This window comes from Molossus molossus, unplaced genomic scaffold (assembly GCF_014108415.1).
Source record: "Molossus molossus isolate mMolMol1 unplaced genomic scaffold, mMolMol1.p scaffold_m16_p_3, whole genome shotgun sequence".
Lineage (NCBI taxonomy): Eukaryota > Metazoa > Chordata > Mammalia > Chiroptera > Molossidae > Molossus > Molossus molossus.
In genome coordinates this window covers 67,963,575-67,977,374 of record NW_023425366.1, presented here as the reverse complement: position 1 = coordinate 67,977,374, position 13,800 = coordinate 67,963,575, and the positions used below count along the sequence as shown (strand labels likewise).

Sequence of the window (13,800 nt, the reverse complement as noted above, 5' to 3'; positions counted from 1 at the left end):
ATAATCAAATAAATATAAAGAAAACGGACAGAAGGGAGGGAAAGTGTGCTGCACTCCTAGCCTTTGGTTCTTGGTCCTTTGAGAAGTGAAGGTGTTTCTCACAGCTACAGAATTTATGGTCAGAAAGGGACAGAGTTAACTGATCCCAGCAAACGGTTCCTTCCTTTTCTTAATCCTTTGCTGCTTATTTTAGCCCCGTCTCCACCCCGACAGGAATACCATCCAGATCTTAGTCCAGGTAGATCTGACGTCAAGAGATGGCTTTCGTAGATTTGACGTGTAAACACTCATTTCCATTCCAGCTGGGAAGGGCTGGGGCTCCACTCAGCCGGGAGAGGAAAGAACTGCACTCAGCGCTCGCCACCGCCCTGCCTCTCCTGGAGTCATTCCGATCTCCTCGCAGAGCACCCGGGAGCGAGAAGTGGTCCAGAGCCAGAGGGTGGAAAGAGAAAATCATTCTGGCTTTTCTATCTTGCTTCTTTCCCCCTTCTGCTTCCCAGTTCTGTGCAAGCGAGTGTGTGAGCCATGGAGCGAAGAGCCTGGAGTCTACAGTGTACTGCTTTCGCTCTCTTTTGCGCTTGGTGTGCATTGAACAGTGTAAAAGCGAAGAGGCAGTTTGTGAACGAATGGGCGGCGGAGATCCCCGGGGGACCAGAGGCAGCCTCGGCCATAGCCCAGGAGCTGGGCTATGACCTTTTGGGTCAGGTAAGAGTTTGCACTTTCAAGAAACTTTCTGGGGCCCAAGGGGGCTGGCGGGACTGAAGCGCGATTTCCCAAGTGTGAGCTCCGGGTTGCACTCCCTGAGCCCTGTGGCAAAGAGCAGGAGCTTCTTCAGCTCCCGCTCCTGCGGGCTTGGAGAGCGAATACTTGCACTATTTATTGTTTGGGCTGGGCGCAGCCAGGCTAAACGAAGCCGCTGCTGCTGGGTAGAGCTTATTCTTGCTGTTGTCCGCTCTGGCATTGAAATCCGTTCCCGCACGATTTGAAGAAAAATCCCTCCACGCTTATTCACCAAACTTGAGATGCACACAGGCTCTTACCAACCAAGCGCCCGGGGAGAGGCGGTGCGCTCCGTCCCCTGGGACTCAGCCAGTCTGCGTCAGGAGCCGACTGTTTCCTTCTTTTCAATATGGCAGCACCAGACCCTCGTCCTGATGCAAGGGGCTAAAGAGGCTTGGAGGTGTCCACCAGAAGCCTTTGGGGGCTTGGCCAGGGCGTTGGAGAGCGCGCCTGCGGCCGGGACTAGGAACCCTGAGCCTGGGGGTCCGCGGGGTGGCCTGGGGAGCCGGCGGGAGAAGAGGTGGGCAAAAGACTTTGACTAACTCTTCACACCTGTACCGGGAGCCCCGGGATTTCTCCGGGAACTCGCGAAGTCCAAGCTTCACAACTTTGCTCGGTCAGCATCGCCCCAAGGGTCAAACTGTGCGGAAAGGATTTATTTTTTTCGAGTTCCTCCGCCAAATGCATAATAGCTTCCCTGGGGATTTCAGCTTGTGAGGGAAACTGCCTCCAAGTGAGGGCTGAGTTAATGGATAGATGGGGGTGGGGCAGGGGCTTTAAGGCATTGACAGGTGGGGGTTGGGTAGGGGTACGTAGGGCAATTTAGCTGTACAGTTCCGGGGGGAAATCAGGAGGTGTGAGTTCTAATCTAAATTTTCCTTTTCCTTGGTTTAGAATCAAACCCTCACCCCTTGCCTTGGAAGTTGAAGCGGGGGAGGAGGGAGTTGTAAAACATTTTGGCGCGTTTTTTTCTGGAGGTGGTGGTAGAGACGCGGCTGAAGTCACAGATGAGTAATCGGCGTGGGCGTTGGCTATACCATAGATCGAATCCTCAGGGGGAATACGCCTTCCGTTTGCCAGAAGTTTCATTCTCCAACTTTATGAGCCAAACTGTCTTTGAAATGCCCAGCAGGAAAGTCAGTACACAGATTGACTTCTCCGCGTCCCAGTAGCAGATCAAGATTTGAGCTTTTGCTCAGACATTATTCTGTGCCAGGCTCTGTGTTAGGGGCTGAAGACTAATAGAAGGAAAGGACTCTTAAAAAAAAAATCAAGAATGTAGAGGGGACTGCTTTAGAGACAAATAGTTGTAATTGCATGTAATTGGTGTAGTAAGAGCTGTGCACAGAGTCTCAATATTTTGTGATTGAAGGATTGGAGATGGAAGGGAATTAGGGAGGGGTGAGAGAAGACAGCACGAAGGAAGAAACACTTGCACTGCACTTAGGAAGAAGAGTCAAAGGTTGATAGGAGAAATCATGAGATTGGAGAAGGCACTCCACACATAGAAAACAGCTTGTGGGAGACAGGGAGATACAAAGAAAGCTGTTTAGTAATTTGGAAACTGCAAGGAATTGAGAGTATCTAAAGAGAGACCATGTGTTGAGTGGAATTATACTGGTGTGTACTGTGGGCATCATGGAACTCTTGTGTTTCATTCGGGGATGGGGGTTGGACTAAGGATTTAATCCTATAACCTTTGGACAGCTAAATAGCACTGGCAACTCCTGAAGAAGATTGTGGGAGAGAGTGAAAGATAATCCCTCTTCCTTTTCTCACCAAATAGCCCCAGGCCTATATCCAACCCTGGACCATTCATTATGGGAATTGCCCCAAAACTAAAAAAACCCAGTAAGTCAGTATTCTTGGTAGGATCTTCAAGGAAGGGATGACATAGCCACAAGCTTTAAAAAATAGTAGGAAAAACCATCTATATTTGCACATGATTTGCATATGCTGTATTTTCTCTAGCCATTTCCAGTTAAAGTGGCATTACTAACAAACATTTTTAAAATAACAATTATTTGTAAAAAACTAATAATGATTTTATGGTTCTGCTTATTTCTCCCTTTGTTCACACTAAGTTAGCATCCGGATAAAGCTAGGGTGGGGGGAGGGAGCTGTGACAAAAACCAGTTTGATAGCAGAAACACCTAAGCATTCATGATCCTTTTTTTAAGCTTCACCAGAGGATATGTTTGTATTGATTTTACAGTGAGAGGAAAGGAGAGGGAGAGAGAGAAGCATTGATGTGAAAGAGAAACATCAATCATTTGCCTCCCATATGCACCCTGACCAGGGAAATGGTATGTGCCCTGACTGGGAATTAAACCTGCAACCTCTCGGTACTGTATACAGGATGATGCTCCAACCTACTGAGCCACACTGGCCAGGCCTGGTGATCTTTTCTATAGTTACTATTTTTTTTTTCTCCCCATTCATTCTAGAGCTTATTAAAAGATTCACTCCCTGAGGTTCAGGCTTTGAGCAGGGCCTAGCATCTCTATTTAAAAATTCTCTAGGTAAAGAGAACCACCAATTTAAAGAATGCAATTCTTCTGAAATAATCCATTGTCAAATGTTTGCATCTTATTTTTAAAAGAAATACAGGGCATCTAGAGAATTTGGTAGCTTCAAATTAAGTACTATTTTAAATAAAGGGACACTAGCTTAAAAGAATATAATAAACATAGTTCTAAATGGACCAAAGATGTTGATAGTCACCCAGGGAAATTTATACCTGCCCTAAATGTGGCATGCTGGCCTTCCCCCCCAACCCTAACCTAGTGAAAAGTCTAATGGTCACTACTAATAGCTTATAACAATTATCACTGTGGATTCAATGGTTATATTTTAAATCTTTTTTTTTTTTTTATCCTCAGCTGAGGACATTTTTTTGTTTGTTTTTTGTTCAGATAGAGTGGGAGGGAGAGAGAGGAAGAAAGAGAGAGAGAGAAACATCGACATGAAAGGGACACATCGAGTGGTTGCCACCTGCACAACCCAACCAGGGCCAGGGACAAAGTGCAGCTAAGATACATGCCCTTAGCGGGAAAGAACCCGGGTCTCTCTGGACCGCAGGCCAACGCTCCAACCGCTCAGCCAAACCGGCCAGGGCTCAATGGTTATATTTCAAAACAAGTTGTTTAGCTGAACTTCATATGGATCAAAGGGTTTATTTGCTTTTCATAAATTATTGTTCTCTGAAAGAATGAAATTCATAAAATGGGTTTTTAAAAAAGAAATGCCTACCCACACAATATTGTCACATAGAAAAACAAATGGAGTTCCTGCCAAGTATAGTGGGAGCCCAAGTGATGATTTCATGAGGCTCATCGCACTCAACACACAAAGAGAGGGATGGCTTCTATCAGTATCTTCCTTGTGAAGAAAAAGATTAACTTCAAGTATAAGGAATGGGCTTAATAGAAGCTGTCTCTAAGTTTGTTGGGTTTCAATCTAATACATACATATTTATTTTGGAAAGTGGATTTTAATTTTAATCTTTTTCTTTTATAGATCGGATCACTCGAAAATCATTACTTATTCAGACATAAAAACCATCCCCGAAGGTCTCGAAGGAGTGCCCTTCATATCACTAAGAGATTATCTGATGATGCCCGTGTAAGTGTTGTGCATTTGTCTTCAAATCAACCTGACTTGTCTGCTTTCTTTATGGTTGCCCATAAGAGCAAAAGCACTTTGCAAATAGGATTCTTCTTTGTTGTGATCACAGTTATTCATCACTAGTGTTTCTTATTATTTCCATAGGATTATAATTGTACATAATAACTGGATTGAATGGAATTAACTAACTACACACACACACACACACACACACACACACACGTAATACTAGCTCACAAATCCAGTCTGATGGCATGAAAGTAAATATTGAAAATAAAGTGGCAGCACTAATTAAAATGTTTGACAATACAATCAATCAACAACCTTTTATTTTATGTCTGTTATGTACCAAGCACTTCAATTTCTGATGTGGGGATGCCAAAGAAATATAATATATGAACCTTGCTTTTAATAACATTTTATGTAATTGAAAATTACATTCTGCCATTTCTGTTTAGTTTGGTTGTATAGGAAACTAGTGTTTATGAGGGAGCTTTAAATCCTTTTCTTTACAATTAAATGTTTTCATAAGTATTATATTGTTTGATTCAAAACATTTTATCTCTTTTATCCTGGTTTGAATACTTATTCAGTGATTAGGCAACAGCAGAAATATCGAGAATGAATATAGGTAAATAGTGTGGGGACAATTCGAATGTATGTATGATATACCTATTAATTTTTTAAGTCAGTTTTAAGGTCAGCAAACATATCAATAGAAATGTTGATTATATTGGGAGTATTGCAGTTTGCATACATAATGTTGCCTTTTCTCGAAAATGTGCAACTGATGAAAATTTATACTGGCTGGCCGGTTATCTGTATACATGATTTTTGTTGACTAGAACAATCTAGAGAATTCTAGAAGCTTTGTGAGAGATAGAACACATTTTTTCAATTTCTCAGAAAGAAAAGTATAAGTGAAAGAAAGGTGATAGAACTGTTGAAAGTACATGGAATTCATAAATCCTGTGAAATAATTTGCTATTTCATTTGCTATGCAACTAATAGAATTTTTTTTTTTTTTTTTGGTACATGCCCCTAGCAGGAACCAAACCCAGGACTCTCTGGTCCAAAGGCCGACGCTCCAACTGCTGAGCCAAACCGGTCAGGGTAGAATTTTAAAAAGAGAATAAGACAACTCTGGTCAGGTGGTTCCGTTCGCTGGAGCAACCTTCCATGTGCCAAAGGGCTGTGGGTTTGATTTCCCATCAGGGCACGTACCAGAGACTGCAGATTGATTTCTCACATCAGTGTCTCTCTCTCCCTCCTTTTCTTTATAATCTCCCCCAACCCCCTCTCACACACACAAAATATCAATAAAAAATATCCTTGGTTGAGTATTTAAAAAAAAAATTTAAAGAATAAGACAGATTATGAGGGTAGGGAATGATTGGATCTGGGTAACTACTGTTTCAATGTATAAAAGCAACCACACCACACAGTGAATGCTATCTCAGGACCACAGACAGTGACCCGCAGCTCTTTTGTGCCTGTGGCTTGCTTTTCCTCAAGAAAATGTCTAGATTTGGGAGACCAAGACATAGGCCCTGAACACTACTTTAAAAGATATTTTTCCAGTGAAGACTTCCTGCACCATCCCAAGACAGATGGATTATTATCTGTGGGCTCTGAAATGTAGACAACTTTCAGGACTCTGGCTAGGCTTTGTCCTTGGGCAAAACAAGAGAGAGATTTCCTTGTTTACTAAAGGCATGCCTGACATTAATGCAGAGGAAATCCAACTGACCTCCCTTCTCATCTTCATAGGAGAAAACTGGACAGAGTGAAACATACCTAACTGTTGTTACTACTTAAAGTAATCTCACTAAAATGAACAGCTACTCAGTTCCATTCTTTAGAGATTTCCTTAATAGTTTATTTGGGGGAGAAATCTTAAGGAATAATGAAGAAGAGCTAAGAATTTACTCTCTAACATAACTTCATAAGAAAAGAAGTCTCTATGATGCTATAAAATTATCTCCAGAATAATTTAATTGTAGGAAAAATCCTAGAACCCATAGAAACTTGAGTGGAAGGTTGGACTAAGTGATCTTTAATGCTCTTTCCAAATCAAAAGCATTATTTACAAAATTAAGTGCATGATACCTATTATATACATAATAGTAAGGTACCACCAATTTGTTCTGTTCTATTGGTCTGCTCTTGTACAGATTAATTTGGGATTTGCAGCCAATGACACTGATCATAACAGTTTCCAACAACTGGATGCTTATGTGATCAGATGGCAGAGTGCCTCTTCTTATATTCCATTTTTTAAAAATTGCTTTTGATTGTCATTTTATTGCCTTTTTTTATGGGGAATAATAGCCTTTCAAATTAGCCCTCTGAAATGCAGCAATACTCTATTTTTATAAGACTGTTAATGAAATCTCCAACTGTAAGTTAATCTTTTCCTCAAAAATTAGTTCTTGTTCCCTAGCAGCCAGCTTTCAAAGACTAACTCAGATGCAGGCAGTGTATTCCAAGCACTGGGTATTTTAAGCCAAAACAATTAAGCTTGAAAATCCAGGCACTTTAAAAATAAATTATAGTGACTAATTTCTAGCTCTCAAGTCCTTCCAATATTTATAATATATTTGCTATATATTTTTTAATTGAACATTCAGTCTTAGTGGATGGTTTTATCCTTTAGATACAAATTATTTTTCAGTTTTTATTTTTGGATCTGACTCATAAGTATCCTCACGTTAACAATATCCCACCACACACTAAACTATCATCATGTGTACAACAGAGGGTATATGTTTTGGGTAGGAAACAGCCATGTTGACAGCGAAATAAGAGCAGGGCACTATCTCGTCATGAATATAACCACAAGGCAGCCCCTCACCCTCTCAGGACCTCAAGTATAATCTGATTATGCCATAAATGTGGGGCAGGTAATTTTTGTACTGTCAGACCTCTTTGCATACATAATACATGAGACTAAATTAATGGTAAGTGTGCATGGTCAGTAGTGCTCATCCATCACCCTGGATCTTTTTCTTATATTAAATACTCATAAGCAGGAGGTTGAAGCACGGGGGAGCCAGAGTTTCAGATTTGCAAAGACATAGCACCTTTCTTGTCTTGTGTAACATTGGCAGTCTCTACCTTTTGTGTGTAAAGACAGAGAAATTAAGCAGCAAGGCATGATAAAAATGGTCTCTTGTTGACTTATGCCATGAACATGGACAAAATTTTCAGCTACGGAGCCCTGGAACCTCAATATATATATAAAAAAAGGGTATTATGGTCCATTTGCTGATGAAAGCAGGCTGAACTTTTACTTCCACTGTAATCACAGTGTAAATAATGTGAGGCAATCATCATTTCACTGACTCCTTCTCCTCCCCCTAAATGTACACTTTACTGTAATAGAGGAAATGTTCATCTCCCCAGGGGGCAAATCCTTCTTGCTGAGCTGCCAGTTTGATCTGTAGTTAAACAAAAACACTTTGGGGCTGCCTAAACTCTGGTGGGAAGGGTACAGGAGCTAGTCAGAGGAAAGATGATGGTGGCTATTTGACTGTTGATTTTCTTGCTGTAAAACCCCTTGTAGGTGATATGGGCTGAACAACAGTATGAAAAGGAGAGAACTAAGCGTTCAGTTCTAAGAGACTCAGCAGTAAATCTCTTCAACGATCCGATGTGGAGTCAGCAGTGGTACTTGGTAAGTACCTACAGAAGAACTGTGTGGGACCCTGGTTATTTATTGTGTTACATCTGCACAATAGGTTCTTTTTTTTTTTTTTTCTTAATGATGGAGATTCAGCAGAGGGCTATGTTACTTGGAGATTAGGGTTGAGGGGACCTTCCATGGTCTGCTCTTTGTTTCACTAGGTGAAAGTGTCTGAAACACAGACCTTCAGCTGCTATGAGGGGGTAGGGATTGTTGCCTTCTTGTCTTCTTAAGTTTACCTGGAGTACGTGCAGAAGAATCACGTCTTGGAAGCTAGGGGCTCTAAAACAGTATTCATGGCAAAAATCACATTTGGTTAAAGTTACTCTTGAGAACCCTTTATATCACTCAAAGAATACAGTAAACACGATTCAGTATATAAACCTCTTAGTGGCAATTCTTACATGCTTACAGGTGAGAATTTCTGAACAAGGCTAAGGGAAAGATTACAAGGCAAGACAAAAGATACCTATTTACAGATTTCCAGACCTGCAAACCATTCTACCTGGAAGATAGTTACCAAATCCTCACTGGTGTGTGGGTGTTGAGTGGAGAAACGAAGAGTTCCTGCTGGCCTGCACAGCGTTCTCTCTTGTTTCAATACAAGCCTCTACAGTAGTAATATACATTAATAGAAGTTTTTATTAAGAATATCATAAAAGATAAATTTTGATGACGGCCATAAGCTAAGGTTGAGACATTTCTGTTGCATAATGGGCGGAACAGCGGATCTGTTCCTTTGGACTCTCTCTTAACCTGAGCATTACTTGCTCCCTGCAGCAGAGGCTCATTAGCTAACAGTTGTGCACTTGCTAAGTGCCAGCTACTATTCTAAGTGTTTGACATGAATTAGCTCATTTAATTCTTACAACATTATCTTGTAGATATAGAAGTTATGCTCATTTAACAGATGAAGAAACAGAGACATTGGAAAGCTGAATAACTTGCCAAAATCACATGGTTACTGGGGGGTGGGGGGGTCATAATTCAGAGCTCCAGAAGCTCATGCATAACAACCACATTCTGTGATCGTTTTTGTGACTGACATAGAGGCCTTCTTCTCTGGCTTTAGGCGACAATGTGAGCATAGTTCCAGCCTCCTGTAATTCATTGACATTGGTTAGTAAGGTCTTGTTTTCCCCCATCTCTTTCTGAGGAACGTCAGCCAGGGGACAGTCCGTTCATTGACACCTTTGATTGTTGTTATTTACAAATTTCTCATTGACCCTTCGCCAGAAACCTGGAATTCTTCTAGTGAAGCTCTCTCAAATGCTTGGGACTGTGCTCAGAGCTGTGTTCCCTTGCTGTCCAGCTCTTCTCTCCTACAGCCCCACACATTGTAACTATCAGAAATGCTTTCTGGCCCTGGCTCAGTGGTTAGAGCATCCACCTGCGGACCAGAGAGTCCCGGGTTTGGTTCCCGCTAAGGGCACGTACCTCAATTTCAGTTTGTCCCCAGCCCTGATTGGGGTCGTGTGGGTGGCAACCAGTCGATGTGTCTCTCTCACAGTGATGTTTCTCTCTCTCTCTTCCTCCCGCTCTATCTGAAAATTAATGCAAAAAGTCCTTGGGTGAGGATAAAAAAAAAAAAAGAAATGCTATCTGAAAAAAGAAAACCCCAAATCTCTTCTCACAGATACTTGCTCCCTAAATCACTCATATTTGTAAATAGGCAATTAAGTTGCAAGTCCCAGTGAGACCACAGTGTCCTGGGCATTCCAAGTTCTGCTTTTCTTTTTAGAAAAGGTACTTAAAAATCCACAAATGACTGTGAACTAGACAATATAAAGTAGGTTAATTGTGGCGATAGAAGCTTAGGCTTTGCGGGGGATGGAAACGTAGAAGAGCAAGTAAAGCTTAGGTAGATGAAAAGCAGGAGCATGCCATAAATGGAAGAAACATAGGGACAAACTTCTTTGAAGCCATGTAGCTCAAAGAGAAGGAGCACAGGATGAATCACCGTTCGAAGTGATTTTCCATTGGAACCATTGGGAAGACCAGCACCCTGATGATTCACCTGGCCCTACCCTCAACTTCGTTTTATATTTCACCTAATTGCCTTCTTCTAAGGAGGAGAGTGATCCCAAGGAAAACAAAGATGGGTCTCTGGACTGTGGCTTTAGTTTTCATTTTGCAGCAAGCAAATTATGCTTTTACCAATGCTTCTTTGTTTGTCTTTACCAGCAAGATACTAGGATGACTGCATCCCTGCCCAAGCTGGATCTCCATGTGATACCTGTCTGGCAAAAGGGCATCACTGGCAAAGGAGTGGTTATCACTGTACTGGATGATGGTTTGGAGTGGAATCACACAGACATCTATGCCAATTATGTGAGTCCGGGCACTCCCCTGACTTGAAACTCAGGGAGCTGTCTACATGGACACGTGATTAGGGCTTTTCTTTCCTCAAGCAAGAGGCTGCTTGGGTTTGGCCCAGGGAATGATGGGCAAAGGTCTTGCCACCTCTGTCACCCCCCCTGCTAATTCGCTCCATGTGAAGTTAGTGAATAAGGGAGTACTGAGAGAATTTAGCAGAGCCAAGGACTGTGCATTGCACCGGGGGTGGGAAAGGTAGCTACACCAACTAAATCATGAAAAGCCATCCCAATTCTGTGCACTCGGCATTGGCAGCATTAAAGCAATCGAATAGCCTGATGCCTGAGACCGTTCCACAGTCTTCCTCCTCGCCTCCCCCATGGGCCAGTATCTCTCACATTGTGAAGTTATGTGAATGTGATTCCTTACATACATGCAGATTCACAGTATGCCATGCAGTGCAAAAAGGACAAGCTGAGAAAAACAAAGATTAGCAATGGAAAATACATGAAAAGTATTTACTCAATCGTTTCTGAAGCCCTCCACAATAGCTTAGGCCTTTATTTAGATCAGTCTTTCATCTCTAACACTGTCCCTTGTCTTTCTCCCATCCTTTCCACTCATCCGCATTCTGCAGCTAAAGAGCAAAGGGAATGGGAAGGAAAAGAAGAGATAAAGATTAGTGGGAAGTAGGAATTATTAAAAGATATGGAAAACAGGTAGAAGTGGCAGTAGTGGGGAGAGAATTCCGTTGTGGGAGGTGTTAAGTGTAGCAGTATAGTTGGGAAAAGAGATGAGAGCTGGACGCTTGACCTGAGTTGCAAGAACGCTCTCTTTAATTAAATTACATATTTGTTTCATGTGCCTGGGGAAGCTAAGAGATCACTGTGGACCGGAGCCACCTCTTTGCAACTATATTCATAAGAGAGATGAGTGTCAAGGCGTTGCTAACTCGCTCTATAGCTTAGTTAGGTCATTCAACTTCTCTGGGCCTCAGTTTTCTCACTCAAAAAATTAGGTGGTTGAGTTAACTAAACTGATTCCTTCTGGATTTAGTATCCCATGAGCTCCTATGAGCTATCAGTTTGGTAATATTCACTGAAAATTGGATGCTGGCTCACTTTTCTGTCTCTGCCTGCGTTGTGGGTATAAGAAATGATCAGCCACTGGGCCAGAAACTGAAATGCAGACTCTCCAGCTGTCCGTCAGGATGGAAATGGGGTAGGGGTAGAAGGCTTGGGCAATGCTGTGTCATTTTTTATGATGCTACTGTGTTATTTTTGTTGTCTCGTTAGGATCCAGAGGCTAGCTATGATTTCAATGATAACGACCATGATCCGTTTCCCCGATATGATCCCACCAATGAGAACAAGTGAGTAAATGTGGATGGGGGTGGGGTGGTACTTTAAAATGCACTAAGCTTATTTGAGCTCTCAGAAATGTCCATGCACACCATACATACCACACTATTTTGTTGCTTTTAAAACGGAAACACAAACTTCTCTTTTCATATTCCTTTTGGCTCATAGAGCCATACTTCAATAAAACGTCCTTCTTATATTATAAAATACTCGCCTCAAATGTTACTGAATAGTTACAGCTTTAGAAAGAATGCTTGAGGCATAAAGAGTAAAAAACGTTCAGCCCACCCCCCTCCCCTGCACCCTATTCCTCTATTAATCTTCTACTATTAGCAACATGCTTGATGTTAGTCATGAAAAGAAATATGGATGCCCAAAGTAGTAAATCCCCACAACTTCCTATGGAGGTCACAACCATGCTTATCAGTTCCTTCAAAAGAGCATGGCCAGACACCAGAAAAGAGGCTCCTAAATTAACTCTCCATAGCAGCCACAGGGTGATAACGAAGGCCTGGAGCCAGACCTGCCAAAGCAAGAAGCCAAATAAAGATCTAAAGACAAGAGACAGTTTAACCTTTCCTAACCCTAAAGTTTCTGTGTCCATGTGTGAACTCATCTTTGTGCATAATGATATATCTCATAGACTTCAAGGAGACATTCACACTTTCCGCCTTATTTGTCCTACTTAGAAGAGACACCAAAACAGATAAAAGCCAAGGCAAAATTATGGCTTGCTGCTACAAGTGGGAATGGAAAGAGTAAGCCACAAAAAGCTTTGTGGACGCCATGCAAAGTGCTTCCCTCTTTTTGTATGCCTTTCTGTTTCTTGGACGATTACCCAACTCAGGTCGATCAAGTTCTCTCTCCCTCTCTCCTTCTGTCACTCACTTTGATTTTCCTTCTCCTTTATTCCCTCTCCCTTATCCTCTCTTTCTTCCTTATTCTCTCTCAGAATTCCCCTGTGGCTGATACAGTAATTGTGACCTAAAGTTGTTTCTTTGGATGGTTCCCCATCCAGAAGGCCAACAAAACCCAGGAAGGGAGGCTGGGACTCATGGATTTGGCTTCAACTTCTGGGTGTATGTTTCTTCCTTGGGAAGCAGAGGGGGCTTGGGGAAGGCTCCAAGATACTGCTTTATTCAGTATCATTTACTTCTTCTAGGGTTTATTTCTTTTCTTTTTTAAAAAAATTGATGTTTTAAAGAGAGAGGAAGGGAGAAAAAGATAGAATCATTGATGTGAGAAAGATACACGGATCAGTTGCCTCCTGCATGTCCCCCACTGGGCATATTCCCTGACCAGGAATTGAACCAGGACCTCTCAGTCCATAGGATGACTCAGTCTGTGGGATGACACTCAATGCACTGAGCCACACCGGCCAGGCTAGGATTTGTTTCTTAAAGGGGTTAACTGCAACCACCCACTAGATGTTAGTACATCTCAGTAACAATATAACAGGAACTGTGAGGGAGTGCCCTTTGAGGAAAGTGGGAAGTCTCAGGGACTTACAGCACGGTTCCCGGATCAATTTTCAGCTATTTTCTGAGTCAGAGTCGTGAAGGGCCAGGAGGAACATCTGCTCTTCTGGAGCACAAGCTTGTGATGTTAGCCGGGCTGATAGTCACAGCTTGGCTGATTACCAGTATAGAGAGTGACACGAGGCCATCACCTCTCTGCCTGTTTTTATTTTGTCTCCTAAAGTGACTGGAAAAGAATCTGCTCCCTACTCTCCTGAAAGGAACTTCATAAGGAAATGAGTGCTTGGAAGAAAGGGGGACCCTTCTTGTAATTTATCTCACCACCTTGGTCAAGCCTAAGAGAAAACATGCTGGCAGCCACATGGGTGTAGCAGAGGAGGCTGCTGGCTAGAGGGGGCAGCCTCCTTCTTCGGCAGTGTACCCTGGGCCTGGCCCCAGGAGCCATCGTGGGTGATGGCTGCATGGTAGGCGAATACTTGGTGAAATGTATTCTCTAGAGTCTCTCTACTCATGAGAAGAGGGACTCAGATTTCCCTCTCTCCTTCCCCCAAAT

At 42.4% G+C, this 13,800-nt stretch overlaps 1 protein-coding gene across 1 annotated transcript in view; it reads left to right on the top strand.

Moving 5' to 3' along the window:
- The first annotated feature begins 335 nt into the window (after positions 1-335).
- PCSK1 (proprotein convertase subtilisin/kexin type 1) overlaps positions 336-13,800 on the top strand; it is a 40,365-nt gene continuing 26,900 nt past the window's right edge. Inside the window, exons 1-5 of the mRNA XM_036279466.1 lie at positions 336-705; positions 4,300-4,404; positions 7,973-8,083; positions 10,277-10,423; positions 11,704-11,780. Coding sequence (XP_036135359.1) covers positions 526-705; positions 4,300-4,404; positions 7,973-8,083; positions 10,277-10,423; positions 11,704-11,780 — 620 coding nt within the window. The 5' untranslated portion in view covers positions 336-525. The remainder of the gene's footprint in view (positions 706-4,299; positions 4,405-7,972; positions 8,084-10,276; positions 10,424-11,703; positions 11,781-13,800) is intronic.